We start from the raw sequence: 22,713 nt of genomic DNA, 5'->3' as shown, positions 1-22,713 counted from the left end.
CACTTTTCCAATCATTTGGCTACCACTTTTTCAAGAGAGAGAGAATCAGTGGACCCCACCCAAAATAGTTCCAAATAGCACCTCATGGGGAGAATAATTTTTTATGTGGACTATTTACAAATAACTCAAAAATAGCCTTTCTGTTTGGCCCCTCTTGAACTATTTGGGAAAAGGCTAAAAAAATAACCCATAAATCCAAACGGACATGGTCCACAAATTTCACCTGCTGCGATATGCTGGCCTTCACAATGTTTGAGTATGTTCTGTCGTAAGCCCCTTTTGAACTACACGAGTAGATGGACTGCAAAAATTACTCCAGGTGCCGAGTCCGAACGGCTAGGCGCCCCGGCCTTCTATATATTTAGCAAGGAGAGTAGAACGACCTTTCCGCGTTCCGATGATCCGATCGGGCCTTCTATAACTCTTTAATTAATCTCGACGCCAACAAGAATCAACGTAATGGAGAAGTCGCCGCGGCCGCTTCCAGATGACGTGCTCGCGGACATCCTAGCCCGCCTGCCGCCGCGCGGCCTCGCCCCGTCTCGCGCAGCGTCTGCAGGGAGTGGCGCGCCGTCGTCGACGCCCGCTGACGTCCTGCCGATCTCGCTGGGCGGCATCTTCCTCGGGACAAACGAGGCGGAGACTCCGGCGTTCTTCGTCCGGCCCTCCATGGCGCACCGGATCGCCGGCGACATCGACTACTACATGGAGACGGACCCCTGCGAACGCTACACCACCTCATGCGTCGTGGACTGCTGCAACGGCCTCCTCCTGCTCGACGACCACGTCGTCAACCCGGCGACAGGGCAGTGGGTGCGCTTGCCGCCGTACCCGGTCTTGCCCGAGACGCAGGGAACGAAGATGTCTCGCGGCCGCCGGTTCCTTGCGTTCGACCCCACCACATCGTCGCCTCACTTCGAGGTGCTTGCGATGGAAGGCCCTCCTTATTGCAAGGATACACTACCACCGGAGGGACGAGCATGGCCGCCGTCAGTATACGAGTTACTTATCTACTCATCTAGCACAGGGAGGTGGGAGGAGAGGCCATTTGTCCGTAAAGGCCCCGCAACAACGATTACCAACAACTTATGGCCAGATTCCGATCTTGGACACACTGATTCTGTCTACTGGCATGGAGCACTCTATGTGTATTGGAGTGAATTTAGTGTGCGGTAACCACTTGGCCCTTGCTCTTCCAACTACTTTTTCACTACTATTTGATCGATACGTACGGTTTGCTAATTAACTTGCTCATTTGTACATAACTTATATCTTGCAGAATAACCTTGTCTGATGATACATATCAAGTAATTAGCCTGCCGAGCAGTATTATTAAAACGAGTGAATACTATCACCCTCATCTTGGAAAGTCGAAGAACGGGGTACATTTTGTGGTAGTTGATCAAGATCGACTCCAAGTTTGGTTCCTCGATGAAACTGGAGGCGAGATGGAGTGGGTGTTGAAGCATGGCGCCAACCTGCAAGCTCTGAAACTCCCAACGGACACTGATAGACCATGGATTCTACAGGATGGCAACTACCACGAAGGAAGCGACAGAGAGCCAGTACTGGAAAAGGAGTTGGATTGGGACTCTGATGATGACAGCGCCATTGACGTTGAAGAACGGGATAAAAAATACCCCTTTTCATGGATTGAAGTACTTGGGTTCCACCCTTACAGAGAGATTATCTTCTTGCTTTTCTGCAGTCCAACAGTCGTGGCGTATTATTTTAATTGCTCCAAGGTTCAAGATTTGGGAGAGTTACGCATTAAACATAATTATCAAATGAGTAAATTGCACCCCATGTCTCTAAACTTTAGCGAAGTTCTGTTTAGGTCCCCAAACTCTCAAATCGTACATCTGGATCGCTAAAGTACATTAAGTGTTTCACGAGGGGTCCCAAACCTACCACACGTGCATCTGAAGCCGACGTGGCATGCCACGTGGTGCCACGGTGGCGAACATTTGCAAAAAAGATCCTAAATTTATTTATCTTATCATATTTGGTCATTTCTCCCTCTCTTCCCCTCTCTCTCCCATCTCTCACCAGCTCATCCACCGGAGCTGGCCGCCGTCGCGCCGCTCTCTCTCCCCCATGCGCCGCTCGTCCCTGTCCCTGCCCCTCCCTACATCGGCAGCAAACGAGCTCCTCTCCGCCCTCTTCTACACCGGCACCACCACTCCCGGCCGACAGCCGCGAGCCGCGCGTAGCTCACCCGCCGAAGGTCGGCACAGGGTGCGGCGGCAGCGCGCGGAGCAGGGCGAGCGGGCGTGCAAGTCGGCGCGCGGGGGTGGAGCAAGAGCAAGGCGGCACGACGAGGCTCGTGTGCACGCGCGCCGGCCTGCAAGCGCCGTGGCACGCGCTGTGGCCAAGGCGCGATGGCAGCGGCCAGCATGCAGCGCGACGCAGCGTAGGGCGCACGGCCCCAGCTCCTTTCCGTCCCCGCGCCGAGGTCCCACGTCGCGCCCCCCGTCCTCCTCCACACGCCACACGCAGGCGCCCCACCCTACCTCATCGGGGCTTGAGGGAGTAGGGGGCACAGCCGTCGGAGCTCGTGGCATGCTCGTCGGGGGTGCAGAGCAGGGGTAGTGCGTCCACCGGAGCTCGTGGAGCAGGCGGCGTGGCTCGGCGCAAGTAGGGGGGCGAAGCGGCAGCGGGGCGGGCGGGGTGTTTCTTCCTCCTCCCTCCATCCCCCATGGCTCCACCCTGCACCACACCTCTCCCCTGCGGCCTCTCCTTTCTTCCCCTGCGCGCGGTGGCAAGCGGGACCGCGAGAGGCAGCAGGGTGCGCGAGCGGCGCGCGTGCCGGTCGACGGCGCGCGGGCGATGGTGCGCGGTGGCCGGTAGGGACGCGCGCGAGTAGCACTTCGTCCGGCGGCGGACCCATCTGACAGCGCGGGAAGCCACCCCAACCCTCCTTGCTGCCTCGCCTTGTCGTCCACTACACGCGCACCCGCCTCGCCACCCGCGCATCGCACGCCGTGCCCACACGAGAGCTCGACGTCGCCACCTGTGCCATTGCCGCATAGGAGGCGAGCTCTGCCTCCTTTCGAAATTCGGCGACCTCACTCCACCATTCTCCGATTCCCCGCACCAGTAGCAGCCCCGCGACCTCCTCCCTCGATTCCACCCACTGGCCGCGTGTGCTGCTCGGCGGAGCGGCCCTGCGCCTGCCACCTGGTGTCGCCATCGTCAATCTCCACGGTGAGTCCCGGGCGTCGTTCATTTTCTTGCTGACAAACCACGGTTAGCGCGGGGGAGGGGCAGTAATGGTGGCCCTGGAGGGGAGACGGCGGCGGCGGCCCGTAGGGGAGGATGCTTTGCGTGGAGGTCGGAAGGGAGCAACGAGAGAGAGGTCGCTTGTGAGAGATGGGAGAGAGAGGGAAGAGAGGGAGAAAGGACCAAATATGTGAAGATAAATAAATTTAGGGTCTTTTTTGCAAATATTGGCCACCGTGGCGCCACGTGGCATGCCACATCGGCTTCGGATGCACGCGTGGCGCGTTTGGGACTCCTGTGAAACACTTAATGTACTTTTAGGGACCCAGATGGACGATTTGAGAGTTTAGGGACCTAAGCGGAACTTCGCTATAAGTTCGGGTTGGAGCATGCTTTCCCATATACACCTTCTTGGGTTGGAGACTTGTCGGGGGACAATTAGTTGGATAGAAAACTTCCGCTTTGTTGTGTGATAGTTCTTTTGTTGGTTTGTGGTAGAACTAGGAAAGAATGTATAATGCATGGTATGCTGGACATGCTACATATTCTGGATGTTTGATGCAATGTATTACAAAAGAGCTTTCTTCATTAGTTTGTGCTCTTTGCTCGAGTAGCTTTGTTTCCGCTTGATTTTGAGTTTTGCTAATCATTGTTGAATCGTTGCATGCTTAATGAAGAAAGCTCTTTTGTAAGTCTTTTTGGAAAAGTTTTTTTTGCACCTTGGTATGTTAATTCTGCTTTGTGTTGTGCTTTGCTCGAGTAAATTGCTTTTTGCTTACTTACGCTTCGCGTCGAGCTTTTTCTAACCATTTCTAGCTGACTCATTATATGGTGATGATGGATGCAAAGCTAGAGAGAGAGAGGGAGGGAGGGAGAGGAAGGAAGGAATCAGGAGGTTGAAGATGAGGGCGACGGACCAGATGAGACGCTCTGGTCGCTATTTTTTATTTATTTTGAGGGTGGGTACGGGTGAAACGGGCATCACCTGATAATACCCTACTGTACCCATATTTTGAGGATTGTGAAGAGACCGTTAGTAACGGGCCATAATACATTACCATCTCTACTTGTGTCTCAAGTATCATCAGCAGACTGCTGCCACTCTCAGTTGTAGTTTGACATGGATACTCCAGTTGTTCTGTGTCTGGTTTTACTGTCTTTGATTGTATTATTGAATGCCTTTGCTATGTTGCTATGTTGGTACCAGCCTCGTTACAGATTTCAGTTTTTGTTTTGTGGGGCCTTGGATGGTTGGCCAAGGGCCCCAAATGATCAGTCGAGCCTGATATCAGAGGTCGATCAGCTGGCCGTCCAGATTTTTGTGCGTCCCAAAACTCAGAAATCACCGGGCAGTTTTCGTTTGGTCTGCCAGTATTCTTGGCAGCCATGAATCGGCTTCGATCGTCTCACAACCACAACGATCGTTTGGCCACGGGAGATGCAGGCGAAAGCTGCGCATCAGTATCACCTAGTGTATCGCTCTCCTCCCCGGTTACCATCGGAGCCAATGGAGAAGGACGGGTGCCATTTGGATTTGCCTGCAAGACCACTATCTGCAAGACCACTATCTCGTATTCGCAAGCTCTCCAATAGGAGCGCAGCGCTGTCGACTCCATCTCCACGTGATCGAGTCGGTAACACTAGCGTTTTGTCTGTTCGAAGCAGGGCATTAGCACTGGTTGTGGCGCTGTCCGTCGGGCACCATCTACAAACATGGTTTGCACGGATGCAAGTATCCAATAGTATTTTTAATTAACTAACTAATTACGATGTCACGTCACTCTAGTTTATTTCTCCTCGTAAGCTAATTATCTAGAATGTTATTCTAACTTATTTTACAATTTAGCGGATTGATATAATGATCCACATATTTAGACTTGCATTTTTAATTATAGACCCCAATCACAAATCACTGAGACACTGACGCCTCTGCCGTGCGGGCTGATGGAGCGGAAAAGCGCGTCGTATCGAAACGAAAAGGCATCACGAGATTTCCCTCCCGCAGGTGTCACCAGCAAGGGCGACGGGCCGTCCCCCGTCGTCCCGGCGCGTCCGCCAGAACGGGCCACATCGTCCGCGACCGACCCTGATCGAGGGCGATCCATCCTTGACCACGAAAACTCTCGAACCGGGGGGCCCAGAAAAGTTTCGCGGTGAAGACTTGATTAAACCCACGCGGGGCACGCGAACTGAGCGGCGCCCATGGCGAGAGCGGAGAGCCACTCGCTCAGTTGCTCAACGGGGTGGGTGGGTCAGCGGGCGGGAGAACGCGCGCGCAGCGCCGTGGGCTTGCAGCCAGCGCAGGCGCGGCGCGGGGCAGACGCCTGACGCTCCTGCCTGCGCGAATCCCCTCCTCATTTTCCTCCCGTCGCGTCGCGCTCTCGCGGTCCCGCCTCGTATCTTCTCTTCTGCGCTTCAATTCCTAGTCCCCGCGCCGAAGAGCCCCCTCGCGGAGCCGGGAGCGCGGAGAGAAATGCGACCGCGATGCGCCCCTTCCTCCCCTCCCTGCTCCTCCCAATCCCACCCCTAACCCTACCGCCTCCCCCGCCGCATTCCCGCCGCCGCCGCCGCTTCCTGCCCGCCCCGCTCGCCGCGTCCTACAGGCGGCCGTACCGCCGCCGCCGCGACGCCCCGAGACAGCAGACGCCGCGGGCTCCGCCGCCGCCGTCCCGCCACCACCACCACCACCAGCAGGGCGCCGCGAATGCCGCCGCGCCGGGCGCCCGGCGCCAGGAGGAGCTGGAGGAGGCGATCTACGACTTCATGCGCCGCTCCGCCAAGCCCGGGGCGTTCCCCACCCGCGAGGAGCTCGTCGCGGCCGGCCGCGCCGACCTCGCGGCCGCCGTCGCGTCCAGCGGGGGCTGGCTCTCCCTCGGCTGGTCCTCCGCGGGCGGCGCGGCGCGCTCGTCGGGCGGGGGCCACCCTGACTACCAGCCCGAGACGGGCGCGTATCACCGCGATGACCTAGCGCCGGCCTCGGCGGATGACTCCGAGTGGTCGGTAACTGGAATTGCTCTGCGCTCCGATGTGCCCTTGTCGCTCCAAGCCTTGCTGAATTATTTCGTTGCGTGCGTTGCAGGGAGGAGGAGGTGTCACCGTCTGGGCGACAGCCAGAGATGGAGGAGACTAAGTGGGTGCCTTCTGAAGCTCAAAGCCTATTTGATTACTGCCATCGTCATCTGTCTGTTGGTTAATCATGGCCGTTGTGCTTTCTGGTTGGTTGCAGGGAGGTCACGTTCAAAACAGGCATCGAGGGGATGCTCACCAGGTTGCAGAGGGACAGGGAGCGGGCGCGGCCACCCCCACGGAGCAGTGCCCGAGATGAAGGCCCAAGTGACAACGGTGGTATGTGGGTTTTTCATTCTCAGAATTCTGCAGGAACATAAGTTGTTTCCAGTTGCGCAGTGGTAGTAATACCTTCTTAGCCAATCACCAATGGTTGGGAAGCTTTCTTCTAAGACTACATGAGAAATTTCCGTTGCACCAGTTGGATTTTTGTGTATCAAGGAGCTCAAAATTTGCATAGTGGTAGTTGTTGTGGCTGGCATAGTCACTGGGAACCCCGCGTTCCACATTCCGGTAGTGTAAAAATGCATCAAAGTTCCGTTCCGCATTTCCCATTCCTTGTTCCTTGATCCGTCGTCCCGGGAACTTCGGTGACTATGGGTTGGCTTCTTTTAGTGCTACTCCTTGTTTTACAAAAATATGGAAAAGCACAGGAAGGAAGTTTCAGGGAATTCAGTGATTGCACCATGAGGGGTTAATCAAAGCTGTCTGTTTTTCAGTTTGAATGGTTTTCTAAAGCGGGAGCTTCCTAATATTGTCTCTAGTAGAAAATTATCTAAATAAACTGTATGTTTTACACGTGTAACCAAATATAACGGAACAACTTGTCGGTAGTCCATTTAAGGCTACACAGTGTGCAAATACCTTTTTGTCAGCGAAGTGAAAATGGAATAATGACATCAATTGTTCGTTATTCTGTGATCCATCATATCATTGGTGATTGTGTTGATATTCACTCGCACACCATCGACGTGGATTGAACTTTTGTCTATTTGCAAAACACTACTGAGTTATTTTGTTCTGTTAACTTTTTATTTGTACCATCAGCGAATTCAAATCAGTTAGTTTCAGTCAGCCTACAAGTGCTTTACAAAGTACAAACAACCAATTTAGCTTAGCTAGTACTGTGCACGTGGTCTTCTGTCTTCACCTTTGACCACTGTATTCTTCTTTTGTATGTTGAACTAATAAGATGACCTAACTATGCTGCATTTGTGCAGCTTTGGCTGGCAACAGCGGCACTCGTAGTAGTAGTGTGGCTGGTGACAGGCATAAACCCAGTACACCTGAGAATGGAAGTGTTCATGGATCTCATTCTCAAAATGGAATGCTAGATGGAAACAATACCTTACAAAGCTCGAGCAATGATGCATGGAAAACATGGACCCTTGGCAAGGATGCTTTATCTGATTTTGAAGGTTGTCTTTTCATCTTATTCTTCTATAGTGCATCATAGTTGTTAGATATGTACTTGTTGACAAATTTAATTACTGCAGCTGCTGAGGTCCTACCAACTGAAAGTGGAAGATTATCTCAATATGATGAACTAGACACTGCATTAGCGCAAAATGACTTTCACAGGTCATCTAATGGTGTGACTGTAAGTGATTTTCCTAGTGATGGTGTAGACTCTGAAAGAGATGAGATACATTCTCGTCTTCAGTGTCTGGAATTGGACCTATCTGCTGCTCTCAAGACATTAAGATCAAGATTTGACAAAGTTTTATCAAATATGGTGTGTATACGTCTCTTCATATTATCTAGTTACTGTCAAAGTGTTACTTCCATTCACTTGTCTTTTCTTGTTCTGAAATTGTTATGCCTTTAGTAGCATTTAATCACATGAATCCACTGCTTTGATATGCTTTTTTTGTTACCATCAAAGACTCGTGCCTTCTTCATACTTGCTCTAGACATAAAGCGTACCTTCAAGTCCTTTGCACTGTAAATGATGGCATCATCATAAGTACCTATACTTCCAATAGTGCAAGCAGATGTACAATGATTGCAATAGACACTAGGTGATTTTCCCTTGCCGTGTTGGATGTTTTTGTTATATTCAGTTCTGTTAGGAGTTGACCTTTTACAGTTTTATGAAATATATTACCATTAGTAACAGTAATCAAATTGCCTGTCAGTAATAATCGTGGGAATTCATGTTGGTGTTTCTAGAGGCATTATCATTGTCATCTGTCATTGTCAATATCCAGCTTTGTTGTTTCCTTTTCCTGCCAAATGATGACAGAGGAACAATCCTGAATTATCATCACTGAGATGTTTCTCATTTTGATCTATATTATGGCATTGCACTTGTATTTTTGAATAAATCGGCTTTATTGTTTCCTTTTCCAGTCAAATGATAATGGAGCAACTGTCGTGGGTGATATCTCTGACGATTGGGAATTTGAGGAAACAAAAGTAATGCAAGCTCAGGAGGAGCTACGATCAATTCGGGCTAAAATAGCTGTACTAGAAGGAAAGATGGCACTGGAGATAATGTATGCCCTCAAAATTAATCATCTATGCTTCATATTTCATCTCATTCCCTCCAACTTACTCTATTATACTATCTGTGTCATCATTAGTGAAAGGAATAAAATAATCGAAGATAAACAAAGGAGGCTTGATGAAGTTCAGAAGGCCTTGAGTGAGCTCCGTACTGTTTGTATCATGTGGGCCAATCCTGCTTCAGAGGTTTTATTGGTTGGGTCTTTTGATGGCTGGACAAGTCAAGTACGTACCTACTCCAGCCTTCTGTTTTGTCTTAGAAATAAAATTATTAATAAATTACAAGATATTTACTCTGCTCATTGGTATTTTATTGAATTTATTCTCATAAATTTAAGGTTGTTCGAAGAAATGATGCAAAACTATGTTGCTTACCATAATGAAATTTACTGCTAGCACCGTGTATGATCTGTGATTAATACGTTGCCAATACATCACAAATAAGCTCAGCCATGATCATTTGTTGTTACAGACTCTTAAATGGAAATTGCATCCTGAAAACTTGTGTGGCTGGCATGGTAACATGTCAATCATAATTCATAGTAGTACGTCAACTGCTAAAAAGGGGAACAATAAACCTGCTGAGTTAATGAATGCAGCAAAATTAATACGCAATGAGTTTGTAGATTGACAATTTGGCAACATAAGATTGATGTTAGTAGATGCATCATGAAAAGTACTTTAATTCCTTTATTTTCAATATCATCTTTTCATAGAAATTTTTAGTCAAAGTTCCATCTTGTAGATTGTGTCAGTGTCCAAAATAACTTATATTTTCAATTGGAAGGTTTTTTTCTTCTAACTATGTGGAGTGCATTATATGCATATCTGCTTTGGGTCGACAAACAGTGAGTTTGTCATGATAGTGCATATTGGTGCTGTTTTGGTCACAATCTATAATGAAAATGTGTGCTGCTTATTGGTGATTAGCAGTTGAATTGCTTGTGTGCATGGACGCTTATCTATAGGACATAGTCGTGCTGGATTTTTGGACTAATGGTTAGTAGGTGTGGTATACTCTTGCTGAGTTCAATGAGAATGAGGTTCACCAATCTATATTGCCCTGTTCTTGCAAGGACCAAAGCATACTTTGATCCAAAAGGCATAGCTTGATTCCGTTTTCATGCAATGAATACAAAGTCGATTTCTGCAACTCATCATGTTAGATGTTGGATATCCACTGGCACAATATGTAACTCTTGCATGATAATATTCTTATATTGGAAAGATGATATTCATGTGTACATAATCATTGCTATATTCTCACTTCTAAGGGTTATAATCTTACTGTAAGTGTTGCTGCAGAGAAAGCTTGAAAGAACATCAGAAAGAGGCATGTTCACCTTAAACCTGAGGCTGTACCCAGGTAGATATGAGGTAATTGCCTGCCCTTTACTCTAATTATCAGTGTCATTATGGCCACTAACTGTTTCCATTTCTGCTTCAGATTAAGTTCATTGTTGACGGTGTCTGGAAGAATGATCCTCTGCGGCCCACTGTGTACAACAATGGGCATGAAAACAACCTTCTGGTTGTCACTTGACTTGAGGCTGCATCCTAATAGCATTTTTGTAGATTGTTGCCTAGATCATTCTCGACATGATTTGATGCCAACTGATTAGATCCTTCCCTCCTTGTAACTAGTCAGCTTTGCCTTTGGTGATTTCATTTACTTTTAGATAGTTGTGTACACCATAAACAGTGTAGGGTGTTGTCGGAATGTGTCACCCCATTGAGATAGGAGAAGAAAGTAGCTGTCCATTCTTTTCTCCCCATCGTTCTTCTTCTTCCCCGGTGATGGTTCACCTTAATTTTGTGTAACAAAATTGTATATGTACATATGCTGTGAAAAGCGGTCTGTTCCAGGTCTATTCTTGGAAGTGTTCAATTGCTGCTTGCAAGGGTTGCAGTATCGAGGTAATATATGTTTGCAGGATTCAAAATCCAATTTCAGGAGTTGCCTTGAAGTGGTCTTGCTTTACCCCAGAGTTGTTCTTTAGCCAAGGTAAAACACATCTCGGGTTCAGTTTCAACTCTGTCGATTATGTGTGCTGTGTAATATTCTTGTTAAACTCGGATCAGGTGGACAGCATGGAGGCCAATAACACCAGAACTTTGGAGGCATTCGTTTATTCAGGTTAGTGACACGTACTGAAGGCATGTGTTCTTGAAAATTGCAATCATAAGCTAGGAACCGAGCTTGAACTTTCATTTAATCTTGACATCCATTTATATTTCAGTTTAACCACATACAAGAAACCAACTCTTTTGTTTCTTTCTTCTCTTTCATCAGCCTATAGATCCAAATGAAAGCAGCAGTAACAAAAATACAATAAACAAAAAGAAGAAGCATTATCGAACAACTACTATTGTAAACACAAATTTTCACAAATTAATTATCAGGGCCTTATACTAACTCCTTTTTTTTTCATGCTCTCCCAAGGCCATGACATAATTACCCAACCAAGCAACCAACCAGATCTCCATCACCACATAGTTCAGAGCTCATTATGCCTGCACTCGTGAGATGACGATGATCCACCTCTCCAGGGCGATCAGTTGCTGGTCCCCTTGAACCTGTACCACCTTGCGCAGATGACGAAGTAGATGAAGTTGAAGACGCCGATGCCAGCGATGGTCCAGTAGAAGAGGTCGAGCCGACCCTTGTTGAGGTCTTGCGCCAGCCAGTTGCGGCCGGAGCCCGTCGTCCGGTGCACGATGGTCACCAGGAATCCGCTGAGGTAGTTACCGAGCGCCAGGTTGCAGAAGGCCAGCGCCCCCGCGACGCTCCGCATGTGCTCGGGGATCTCCTTGTAGTAGAACTCAATCTGGCTGATGAGGTTGAACGCCTCCGACAGGCCCAGGACCATGAGCTGCGGCACCATCCAGAGGCTGGACATGGCAGAGATGGCCCCGCCAGTGATGGTGGTGCCCAGCGTGGGCTGGCTAAGCGCGATGGCGCGGCGCCTGTCCTCGACGATGGCCGAGATGACCATGGCGACGGTGGAGAGCACGATGCCGATGCCCTGGCGCTGGAGCAGCGTGAACCCCTCCTCCTTGCCGGTCATCTTCCGGAGCCTGGGCAGCAGCAGGCGGTCGTAGAAGGGGATCCAGAGCGTCTGCGCGAGCATGGCGAAGACGGTGAAGGACGCAGCGGGGATATGGAAGTTGTTGCCGAGGCGGCGGTCGGACTGCAGGGCGGCGAGCACCACGTAGGTGGACTGCTGCACCACGGCCACGTAGTAGATGATCCCCGTCGACCACACTGGCGCGATGCGGATGAGGCACTTCACCTCCTCCACCTGCTGCACGCTGCAGAGCCTCCATGGGTCCGCCGGCGCGGCGCCGCCCGGGCGCACCTCCTCGGGGGACGCCACGATGGCCGCCTTGTCGAGGCACCGGAACTGGTCCGTGTGCGCGAGCTTGGTGACCATGGCGCTGGTGTGTGGCGGGTCGAAGAGGTCCTGCTTCGGGTCCTTGGGCTGCTTCAGCGACCGCTTCCTGAGCGCGGCCGACAGCACCTGCACGACGCTGGTGAAGGGGCTCCCCTCGGGGGTGACGCGCACGTACAGCTTGGTGCCCATGAAGAAGAGCACGCAGGCGAGGAACATGAGCGCCGTGGGGATGCCGAGCCCGATGGGCCAGCTGACGTTGCTCTGGACGTAGATGATGACGGTGGCGGAGATCATCATGGCGGCGGTGAAGGTGAAGTAGTACCAGTTGAAGAAGCTGTTGATGCCGCGCCGGCCGGACTCGGTGTGGGGGTTGAACTGGTCGGCGCCGAAGGGCATGCTGCAGGGGCGGATGCCCGCGGAGCCCAGCACCAGGAACGCGAAGGCCATGAAGAGCACCGCGAGCTGGTACGAGGTCGCCTTGGTCCCGCAGGGCCCGTCCGCCGCGGGGCACTCCGCCGGGTGCAGGCTGTCCGCGCCGGCCGTCAGCGTCAGCAGGAACATGCCCTGGTCGATGATGCATGGGAGAAACAGGTGAGCAAAGCTAGTTCGAATTGGAGGGAAGGGAACACTCAACGGGAGTTTAAAAATCTTCGAACAAAAAAAAACATGTGTCGCAGCAGTCAAGCAGAATACATTGCAAAACATGGTAGAAGTGACGAGTTTGGGCCCAGGCTGACTCCAATCAATTCTGATGATGGGCTTGGCCTCATGGCCCACTGAGTCCACCTGTGTGACGAGGTCTTCCTGAGCCCAGGTATGGCCTATGTAGCCCCCCAACATGGCCGCACGGTGCATGACCAAAACTGTGCCCCCACGTGGCCCACTCCAATCACCCAACGCCGCTAGCAGCAACACGAACGCACACGCACCCGAACCCGTGGCCCTACCAATTGATGCCTATGATTGGACTTGTCATTGTGGAGATACTAATCGTGGCATCGGCACTGCAAGGTGTGAAGGCGACCTGCACGCAGTGGCGGATCCAGGATTCATGGAACGGGGGGCTGACATCCTTCTTTCTCCTCCAGCCCCCCTCTCCTTCTTTTTTCTCTTCTTCTTCCCCTCATTCCTCCCCTATTTTTTCTTGATGTGCAAGCATGTAGGGGGGCTGGCGCACCCCCAGCCCCCACGCTAGATCCGCCCCTGCCTGCACGGCTGCACCCCGCACGGTCCCCGAATAGAACGAGCACAAGAGTGGGTCAATCCCGGTGGCTCCGACTCCCCGCTCGGGCATCACTGCAGCTGCAGCTAGTTCGCGGTCACTTGGTCGATTCCGGATAAGGTGGCCGGATCATTTGGCCGCACATGGCGGCCTCCATGACAACACCCACACCCACAGCCACTTCATTCATAGCACAGCGCCACAGCCGCACAGGGGACCTCGGTCGAGTTTTTTTATAACATTTTTTTGTAATGAGTCGAGTGCTTCGAGTTCGAAGATCCGTGTGAAGCAGAAGAGGCGCCGCCGCGCCGCCCAAGGGACTACGGGAGCGCGTCGCTTGCCAACCGAACACCCGCGGCCCGCCGTCACGTGCTCCGGCGGCGCTCTGCCCTGCCCATAGCCGCCGGCCGGGTCCCAAGTCCAGACCGGGAGTTCGGGACACATTCCTTCCCCCCGTCACGCGTTCCCACCAGCCTCGAGCCGCCGCCGGGAAGCGGAGCCCCAACCGACACGCCCTGTCCCGGACCATGAGTGCCCACCACCCACCTACCCCCGCCGTGCACGGCTCCGACGACGCCGCGCGCTCGGCACCACGCCACGCGCGTCGTGTCGGCCCCGCCCATTTCCCACCGTTTCCTTCGACGAGCGCGCGCGTCGGCGCGTCGCAAGCGAACAAAACCCGGGGCGGCGCGGCGACGCCCTCGCCTCGTGGCCCCGTGCCCCACGCGGCCGTGTGGCCAGCGAGTGCCCCGCCCCTGGCCCCCGCTTCCCCCAACCCCGGCCGCCCCACCACCACCATCACACCCGCCGGTGGGGGACCAGACCAGGAGGGAGCTTCACCACGCCGCCAGCGCGAGCAAAGCAAACCCATGACACGAACGTTTCTGGAAAGAGTGGAAGGGGGAACCGACCGACACCGGCGCAGCGCTGCGACTGCGATGCGAACCGATCGAGTTGCTCTCGCTGTCGAGCCGCGCGAAAGAGCCCCCCCAGATCTCGCCGGGATCGGCTCGCGGTGGTAGCGCTCGTGAGTTGTGGGCTTGTATACGTGGCCAGGCTTCTCAGGTGGTGGGGGGGTGCGCGGCAGCGTTCGTGGCTGACGATGTCCTGCTTCCGGCATCACCGATCTGCTCACGGACCGGGCGGGGGCGAGACCCGTTGCTTTCGGCATCGGCAAGCACGGGATCACGAGAGATATTTGCCTCCAGTGAGCTAGCGCGTCCAGGGCTGCCGCGCACTGCGGTGCGCACCACACGGCAGGGCAGTGCGCAGGCGGCCGCCACTTCGGAGAACCAGCTCCACCGACCAGTCCATCTCCGACAGCTCCACCCGGCGTCCCCGCCCACTTGCGCGACTTGTGGCGATCGAGGGGTTTGGCGCGGCTCGTCGGCGGTCGCGTCGGGGCGGATGCGCGCACGCGCCTGTCCGGCCGGATCGGATAAGGGCGCCGCCGCCGGCGGCGACGTGGGGAAGGACGAAGGATCGGCCGCGCGTGTCGGCTTGTGACGATTCAGTCAGCTTGCGGGGAGTAAGGACGTGTCCCCAGCTGCAGTGTTCAGGTCTGTACTGTACGTGTGGCTCCGCGCGCTGTGCTCGTCGCAGTGTCGCACTCGCGGCGCTAGCTGCTCATTAACCCAGGTTGCGCGCCTCACGTCGCGGGTGGCGTGCAGCAGGTGTAGTGCGTTCGGTGAGTGAGCGGCTCGAATCCACATCCACCCAAACGAATAATTCGTTTGGTCGAAGCGTAAACATCTGGCTAGCTTGTGCAGGATGGACGGGGACAAAAGTCCACTTCGCTGCACGGCGACGCAAGGTGATCCAATTTGCTTTTTTATAGGGAAAAAATTTACCGTTTTGATCCCATTTGCATGAGCAAAATCAGCCGTGGTTTGGGCATCATCTTACTACCAGTAGTATCGTAGTCGTAGTACCAGCAGGTGTCGTAGCACCAATCATCGTTGCTAACGTAGTGGGTGGCAGCTAGCAAGCCGCATGCGCGCCGATGAGGGGATAAAAAGTGGGACAGTTAGGGGCACTACAATACGGGGTTAGGGCGGCGCTAATCATGTGCCGCACCGCTAAAAGCAGCCCTTTTGGTTTAATTTGCCCCCCGGTTGGTATGGTATGGATGCGCACGCATGCGCTTTCTGGCATTAAAGGGCAGAGAGCATGCATTGCATGATAGAAATGCATGACACGGGACTACGGGAGGCTCCGGCTACAACCTAGGCTAACTAACGTGGGGGGTTATGTACTTATGTGTTGGCTTGGAGTGCTAATGCTAGCTAGTTAGTGCTAGTTACGATATTTAAAAGGAAATGCTGGGATGTTTTGGCTCCGGCACTGTGTTGGGTGTCAGAGGAATCAACGAGCTGGCTCACTGATTATCTTCACCTGATTTTTTTCCCAAAAATAATTATTATATCGCGCCCCCTTTTTTTGGCTAAAGATGCAGCAAGCACCATGGAATGGAAGCTTCTGCGGACTGGGCTTGTACGAAAAAGAGGTGGAATCCTATGCAGGGGAGATATATAGTATGTACGGTCTCCTGGGCGAATAAGTAAATGTGCTATGATATTTGTAGCGCTGCTACTAGCTATTACGCGAGCTGAACCCGTCAACACTAATCGGTGGGGAGGACGCCGGCGACGTGCCTCCAAACACCAATTTTAGTGACTCGTTAAGACGACGCACGGTTTGGTAGCTGTTCCTCCGTACAGTACTCTCCGCCTAAATTAACGGCAAAGACACCTTCAAAACTGATGACGACGACGACTGAAATCCACACCGCACCTAAACAAAACCACTCATAATTTCGCACAAATAAAAATCCTAAATTCGCGCTCGGACTAAACCAGCAGGATGCGCCGCCCGATCTGATGAACTGAGCGGTGCAGCGGCTTCAAGTCTCCCGGTCAGTAAATGGCCTGAAACTTCAGCTAAAGCCTGCCCTCGTGCTGACACCATGATTAGCAAGCACGGCGTGCTGCTAATTACTTCGTTCTTCGCCTCCCAGATCTCCCACGTACATTACATTCATGTTGGGAAGAGGAGGAGGGGAAAGAAATTCTCTGGAGCTAGCAGTGATCACGAGCCGGCGAGCGCGCACGTGGGCGCTCGGCGCATGTGCCGCCCATCATCGTCGTCTCCAGCGAAACGAAAGTGAGGTGGGGAAAAAAACAAGGGAAGAACAGGTCGGCGGCTGGAGACGGAGTCCAACTCATCGACCTCCAGAGGCCACCAACCCCACCGTCATCTAGCATGCCATCTTCCAGGCGCGGAATCTGAATCTGGCCGCGGCGGCGAGTCCGTCAACCCAGCGAGCAATCGAATTCCAGACCACCGCGAATCCGGCGGCGATCGAGGAGCAAAGCAGGCAAGGCAAGCGAAGGACGACAGGAGCAAGGTTGAAGGTTCGACTGCTTACGATGAGGGAGGCGACGGAGGCGATGGCGAGCGCGAGGTAGCGGCCAAGGTAGGCGTCGGAGAGGAAGGCGCCGATGATGGGGGCCAGGCTGGTGGTGCCGTTGAGCCCGTTGAGGAGGGTGGCGGCGTCCACGCTCCGCATGTGGAACACCTGCGTCAGGTACACCAGCAGGTTCGCCGACGTGCCCAGCGTCCCCAGCTTCTCGAACGTCTCGTTCCCTGCCGCCGCAACCGCAATTCCATCTCAGCCTCCGGGCCACCATTACCCACAAAGCAAGGGAGAGAGATAGAGAGAGAGAACGCACCGATGATGAAGGGCATGGCCTTCCAGCCGTAGTACTTGACGGCGGGCCGCGGGCTCTCCTCCCCGGCGCCCCCGCCGCCGTTCTCCGCCTTGTCCACGTCCATGCTCTTGAGCTTCCGCGACGCCTCCTCGTCCTCCCGCCCGCCGGCGCGCATTCTCGCTCGCTCGCCGCCTGCTTCTTCTTCTTCTTCCCCGGGGGGGGACGAGCGCGCCCCCTTGCCTGGTGGCGCTGCTGCTTCTGGTCTCTGGCGCCTGTCAGTAATGAGAGGAGCATCATGCCTACCGGCTTATAAAAAGGCCCAGCACAACGGCACCCGCAGTGGCGTTGCAGTCGGTCACGGGGGGGCATCTGGGGATTTTTTTTTTGTTTTCCATACGCCACCCTGACTCATCTTTTTATTACGCCCGGGTCCCTGCTGGCGATCCTGCGCACCAGCTTCTCCACGTCTGCCATGTCATCCCCAGTTTTTCGAAAGCGACTCGAGGAGGCGGGTGAGGTCGGGGCTGGGGCGATCTGAAGCTGATCATGGCTGGCTGCACGTAGCAGTATGGTGGTCGCCCCGTCGCTGTTAAGTTGGCGAGGGCGCCTTTGAGTCCAACGCACGGCGAAATTCCTTGGCCGAGAGTGGGTGGGCAAGTGGTGGTGCCGCCGTCCCTGTCGTCGTCGTCGTCACCAGTCGCGAGTAAGTCTGCAGTTGAGTGAAGAGCGTGGATCGCTCCCGTGGAGTGCCATCCAGGTCTGTGAACTCTTAAATTAGAAATCGCGAGATCTTAAACTTGTTTATCGTGAGGTAGTTTAGCTTTTGAGACTTGTATGACACGTATTAACAGGTTTATGGACCATATTTAAGGACCTTGTGGTGGAGTTTTTGGATGCATCTGTGAGGTTTTTCAAGCAGCACTACTTTTTTTTTCAAGAACACGCAGGAGAGATGCGTATCATTTGTGATTTTTTTTTTCAATCAGCACTACTTGTCGACGTGTTTGACCCTTGTCATGTCTCGGCACTCTGTTTTCCTGTAAGTATTTCCAAAACTACACTTTCACCGTTGGAGTTTCGCGGGGAGCAATTTTACTGCTATTCCACCACTTGGTGTTCTGAAAGGTATAGACTGTCCTACCTTCTGGTGAGACGACATTAACAGGCCTACTACAGGAGAGGGAAGAAACTAAAAACAAAAGGAATTGGCAGAAGAGTAGAAGACCAGGAAAGCGAGAGGCATTGACCTTTCCAGGCAGGCGCCCAACCGGATGCGCCGCCAACTTGGATGGAAGGATCATTGGACCAGAGCGGCCGGGTTTGGAGCGTGGATCGTGCGGGCGTAGTATTGCATCGGGAGTTGTTGGAGACTGTTTGTCCCGGAGGGAGACAGGCGGCGAGCCAGAAGTTGTTGGCACGGCTGCGTCCGGCGAGCAGCGAGCAACTCTGAGCGTGCGAGGGAGGGAGCTACGTAGGCCAGGCCAGGCATTATTGAGGTTCCTTGGCACATGGAGACACGCAAAGCGATGCCGTCTCTTTTGGTACCACCCACTTCACTGAATCACTGTCTCCCTCGAAAAAGTTATGGGTCGAACAATACACCTTGCCTAACTCGGATCATCGCCGCCCCTACCAAAGCTCATGCAGACATGCTGCGCTTTTAATCTTGCTGTAACTGGCAAGGTGCTGAATCGAGGTAACAAGCAGATGCTGAACTTGCACAAATAACCATCCACGGTTTAGTTTAATCGCTCGTTTTGCTCGCTTAGATTGGAATCTAAGTGCCGGTCTGGCTTCTTGCATTGTTTACCAGCTGCTCACGAGTCACGAGCATGATTGTTATGCAGCTGATGACACTCGATTGAACTGAATCCTTTTGCATCCGCACCACACCAACCAACCCCTCTCACTTTCTGCGGACGGGGGGTTTGCTTTTTGTGTAGAACGGGATGCGCGAACCAGTAGTGCTCATTTGCTCCATCGCCCGGCCAGGAGGTCCCGCGACAGATTCGTCCCGGAGCTGATTAGGGAGCCTTAAAATTTCTGCAAATTGTTCAGACGTTTCTGTCCGTCTGCATGAATCAGCCACATGGTTGGTCACTGACTATAATAATTCAAAAGGCTCCCTCACATGATCCTCCCCGAGGAGGGCTTTCATTTTAGACGATCCATCGGCGCTTTAGTCGTTAGGGATCGACCTAACAACGTGACATGGTTTTTTTTTCTTATTATGATGTAAATTAGGTTAATGATAGTGGAGACGCATGCAATGGTGTGCTGCCTTGCCCTCCTGGATCTAGGGTGTGAAGATGGGAGAAGCGACGTTGACCAGAAATGATGCAAGCCTATCACGTCGGTGATAGTGTACTACTAGTGTGTGTGTGTGTGTGTATATATATATATATATATATATATATATATATATATATATATATATATGTATATATATGTGTGTGTCGGTGTCCTGACCCGGCGGTCCGGACCCAACCAGTGATGATGTTGCGTGTTCCTCGTCCCAGTTGTTGATGCAAGAGGCAATACAGTAACGCACGGGTTTATCTTGGTTCCGGCCGTGGGGCCGTACGTCCAACAAAGGGGTGTGCGAGAGCACTGTACTATCTTGCACCGGGGGTGCCTGTAGTAGGGGGTACAGGCGAGGCGAGAGAGGTAGGGAAGCTCCCAAGTCTCTGCTAGAGGAGGAGTTGATTGAGGCGAGTCTCAATATCGGGGTTCAGATGAGCGTGTGTGCTCTGCTAGTAGTGCGAAGCGTTGTGTCCTACCGAATGGGCCGACCCCCCCTAAGGGAACGTCCGCCTCCTCCTTTTATAGACACAAGGAGGGACGGTGTACATGCACAGGGGGTTATGAAAGTCGTCGTCTTTTCCCCGAATCGCGGGGGTGCAGTGGTCGAGCACTGTGGGAAGTACACTGTAGGGTATGGCGCCGGGCGTGGCCGTCATCCTGGGCATCGTCCTTGGTCTTGCGGAGATCACGCCGGCGTCCTGGCGGCTCCAGCGGGCGGCGTGGCGGCGTTCCGAAGGTCCTGCAAGCCAGGGTCTTGTCCTGGTCAAGGCCGGAGCCGCTTCCGAGGGTCGTGCCCATGTCATTTGGGGGCTCCGCGGAAGGGAAAGTACGAAGGAGGCATGAGGAGTTGGCAGCATAATAGCTGGAGCAGTGCCGATCACGTCTTGCACTACGTCGCAGGTTCCCACTGTGCCGCCACAGCGTCGGGGAGCAGTGGCTGGAGTTGGCGGACGGGACTCCGGTCACTACCACTGTGGGGAGTGGCGGCCTGACGTCACCTGACCCGGGCGCTGTGGAGGAGTAGTTGGCATTTAACGCCTTCGTACGGCGGGCGGGTGAGCGGAAGGGCCGTTTGTCTTTTCTGCCGAGGGGTGGCATTGCCCGGCGTCAAAAGAGCACGCCTCAACTATTCGCACTTAATACGGGTGGGTGAGGGAGCTTCCAGCGGAAAGCTTGTGCCCGCACCCGCATCCGCGTGACACGTGGCGGCTCCGGACCCCTCCCGAGCAGCTAGCTAAGCCGAGAGCTCACGGGGGTCCGGATAGGTACGTGGAGGTCCCGGACCCATCTGAGAGGGTCCGGGTCCTCGGCCATAGGTGCTGACCATTTCCATCTCTGGGACACGTGGCGACACCGGACCCGTCCCCGAGCGGGAAGCGGGTCCGGGACCGTTGGTCCGGTGAGATAGAGTCGAACCCCAAGGGTCCGGCTGCTCAGCTCCTTAGGGCGTAGACGATCCGCTTTCTCGAGGGCAGGCTCGCTACCCTCGAGCGAGGCGGAGGCGCGGTCGAGGGCTTCGGCGGGGAACCCTCGAGCGAGACGGAGATCACCCCGTGGGTCCGAGGGGGTGCGGACGGGCCGCACTGCGTACGTGAGCCGCGTGCTGGGCTTCTTTGAGTACTTTCTTTTCTTCCAGATTAGAAGGAGGCTGCAGGCCTTCGCGGGTCCGGTTGCCCAGTATGTGTTCGTTTTTAGGGCGATTTTAGTCCCATAATTAAGGTGCCCCTAATCGTGGTATCCGACAATACTTGTATCTCATGCATTCATGAAGGAACAGTGCTTGGAAACGGTGAGTGATGGAGGAAGAATTGATATGATAGTCTGTGGCAGGGGCCCTCACGTCTGACCTTGTGATGCCCTTGACATGGACTTCAACTGGGTAGTGACCAATCAATCAGGCCGGGCTAGAGGAATCTAAGGGTTGTTAAGGCCTTGTTTAGATGCATAGAGTTTTGGGTGTAAAGCACTGTAATACTTTCGTTTGTATTTGATAATTATTATCCCATCATGAGTTAACTAGGCTCAAAAGATTCGTCTCGCAAATTATAGACAAACTGTGTAATTAGTTATTTTGTTTAGCTACATTTAATATTTTATGCATGTGTTAAAAAATTCGATGTGATGGGAAATCTTGTAAAGTTTTGGAATTTTGAAGGGAACTAAACAATGCCTAAAGAAACGTTTGAAGATTTTACAGAGACATATGAATGTGCTTGGTACTATACTTCTGCATCAACGGCAGTGCATGAGAAACAGTGCAGTGGAAGGATTATTAGCAAGCCAGTACCTCTGACAGGGAAACCTTTTTTGTTTATCTTCTGAAGCGCTGGCATGGACTTTGATGGATAGGGCGAAGACTACGGAGCAATGACAATGAGTTCTTGTGATTAGGGGAATCTAGATGACTAGATGGGTCTGTAGTTTGTCTTGAGAAGTTTTACTGAAACAGGCTAGTGCGTGTGTAGTGAATGATGAACTGGATCCTCTAATTAAATCATTAATCACTCCAATAGTTTACTGAAGGCGGCGCAGTGCAGTACCTATCTTAATCCGGTCTCACCAGGTGTGCTGCAGTGACTACAGCCTAATTTCCACACCAAACCTTATCCATCTTCATAGCAGAGAAGAATCTGTTGGCCAAGGCATCCGATGGCGGCTACTCGATCTCTTTAAACAATCCTTGGCCCATGTCTGAAGGATGCCGCCCGCCACCTTGTATTTGCATCTGCTCTGAATTCCGATCCGATCCAACGCCCAACGACGCTTGGCGCGAGACTCAGGCGGAAACCCGGCTCGTGATCAGGTCGGCTCCTTGACGCCGGCGCAGACACGTCCGTCTGTCCCTACTCGCTCTGATCTGACTGTGCGTGGACTTTGAGAGCTGTGGTGACATGGTGTGGGTGGCCGAGCGGTGGCCCTCATCTTCAGACAGTTAGGCTGCTGCGATCGATGACGAGCGTACCCTCCTCCTCCTCCCTCTGACTTGAGGAAACGGCAACCTGGCAGGCCAGCCGAACCGAACACTCCTGCTCTGCTGCCTACTAGCAGTAGCAGCAGCAGCAGCAGTAGCAGTAGCAGTGTGTACTTGTGATCATGAATTCATGATCATGCGTTGCAGCTGCATTGCAGTGCAGAGCCAGCGTTGGATTCTTGGACCCGGGTCCTTGCCGGCCGGTAGGGCCTGCCGCCTGCCCGTGCTCGCTCGCTCTTCTCTGTGTCTTGGTTAGGCAGAGTTGGACGGCACGGGCCACGGGCGACGGGACCATCAGCTGCTGCTGCTGGTGTC

The 22,713-nt window shown here is 53.1% G+C and overlaps 3 protein-coding genes across 4 annotated transcripts; 2 read left to right on the top strand and 1 right to left on the bottom strand.

Annotated features, from left to right (window-relative positions):
• The first annotated feature begins 459 nt into the window (after positions 1–459).
• On the top strand, positions 460–1,176 carry LOC120647708. The gene has a single exon (XM_039924566.1). It carries the CDS (start codon positions 460–462, stop codon positions 1,174–1,176), a length of 717 nt encoding a protein of 238 aa, XP_039780500.1.
• A 4,378-nt stretch (positions 1,177–5,554) lies between these two features.
• On the top strand, positions 5,555–10,684 carry LOC120648309 (protein FLOURY ENDOSPERM 6, chloroplastic-like). 2 transcript variants are annotated; one of them, XM_039925040.1, is made up of 9 exons: positions 5,555–6,218; positions 6,302–6,352; positions 6,449–6,567; positions 7,509–7,706; positions 7,785–8,023; positions 8,641–8,786; positions 8,874–9,021; positions 10,091–10,173; positions 10,244–10,684. In XM_039925040.1, the coding sequence occupies exons 1-8, from the start codon at positions 5,707–5,709 to the stop codon at positions 10,142–10,144; spliced, it is 1,467 nt and encodes a 488-aa protein (XP_039780974.1). In that variant the 5' UTR covers positions 5,555–5,706; the 3' UTR covers positions 10,145–10,173; positions 10,244–10,684. The 2 variants fall into 2 exon arrangements, with proteins under 2 accessions (XP_039780974.1, XP_039780973.1); XM_039925039.1 differs by having other exon boundaries at positions 5,696–6,218; positions 10,102–10,173.
• Positions 10,685–10,981: 297 nt separating this feature from the next.
• Positions 10,982–17,467, bottom strand: LOC120648308 (protein NRT1/ PTR FAMILY 2.11-like). The gene is made up of 3 exons (XM_039925038.1): positions 17,145–17,467; positions 16,841–17,058; positions 10,982–12,755 (listed from the first exon to the last, which is right to left on the bottom strand). Exons 1-3 carry the CDS (start codon positions 17,296–17,298, stop codon positions 11,352–11,354), a joined length of 1,776 nt encoding a protein of 591 aa, XP_039780972.1. The 5' UTR covers positions 17,299–17,467; the 3' UTR covers positions 10,982–11,351.
• Positions 17,468–22,713: the final 5,246 nt, after the last annotated feature.

Source organism: Panicum virgatum, chromosome 9K (genome assembly GCF_016808335.1).
Source record: "Panicum virgatum strain AP13 chromosome 9K, P.virgatum_v5, whole genome shotgun sequence".
NCBI classification, from domain to species: Eukaryota; Viridiplantae; Streptophyta; class Magnoliopsida; order Poales; family Poaceae; genus Panicum; species Panicum virgatum.
This window is presented reverse-complemented; position numbering and strand designations above follow the sequence as displayed.

Excerpts from the sequence above, each read along its gene's own strand:
- LOC120648308 (XM_039925038.1), bottom strand. The coding sequence starts at position 17,298 with ATGCGCGCCGGCGGGCGGGAGGACGAGGAGGCGTCGCGGAAGCTCAAG. Across the intron at positions 17,059-17,144 it reads GGCCATGCCCTTCATCATCG|GGAACGAGACGTTCGAGAAG; the intron begins GTGCGTTCTCTC and ends TTGCGGCGGCAG. Across the intron at positions 12,756-16,840 it reads CCTCCGTCGCCTCCCTCATC|GGCATGTTCCTGCTGACGCT; the intron begins GTAAGCAGTCGA and ends ATCATCGACCAG.
- LOC120647708 (XM_039924566.1), top strand. The coding sequence starts at position 460 with ATGGAGAAGTCGCCGCGGCCGCTTCCAGATGACGTGCTCGCGGACATC.
- LOC120648309 (XM_039925039.1), top strand. The coding sequence starts at position 5,707 with ATGCGCCCCTTCCTCCCCTCCCTGCTCCTCCCAATCCCACCCCTAACC. Across the intron at positions 6,353-6,448 it reads CCAGAGATGGAGGAGACTAA|GGAGGTCACGTTCAAAACAG; the intron begins GTGGGTGCCTTC and ends GGTTGGTTGCAG. Across the intron at positions 7,707-7,784 it reads TGCTTTATCTGATTTTGAAG|CTGCTGAGGTCCTACCAACT; the intron begins GTTGTCTTTTCA and ends TAATTACTGCAG.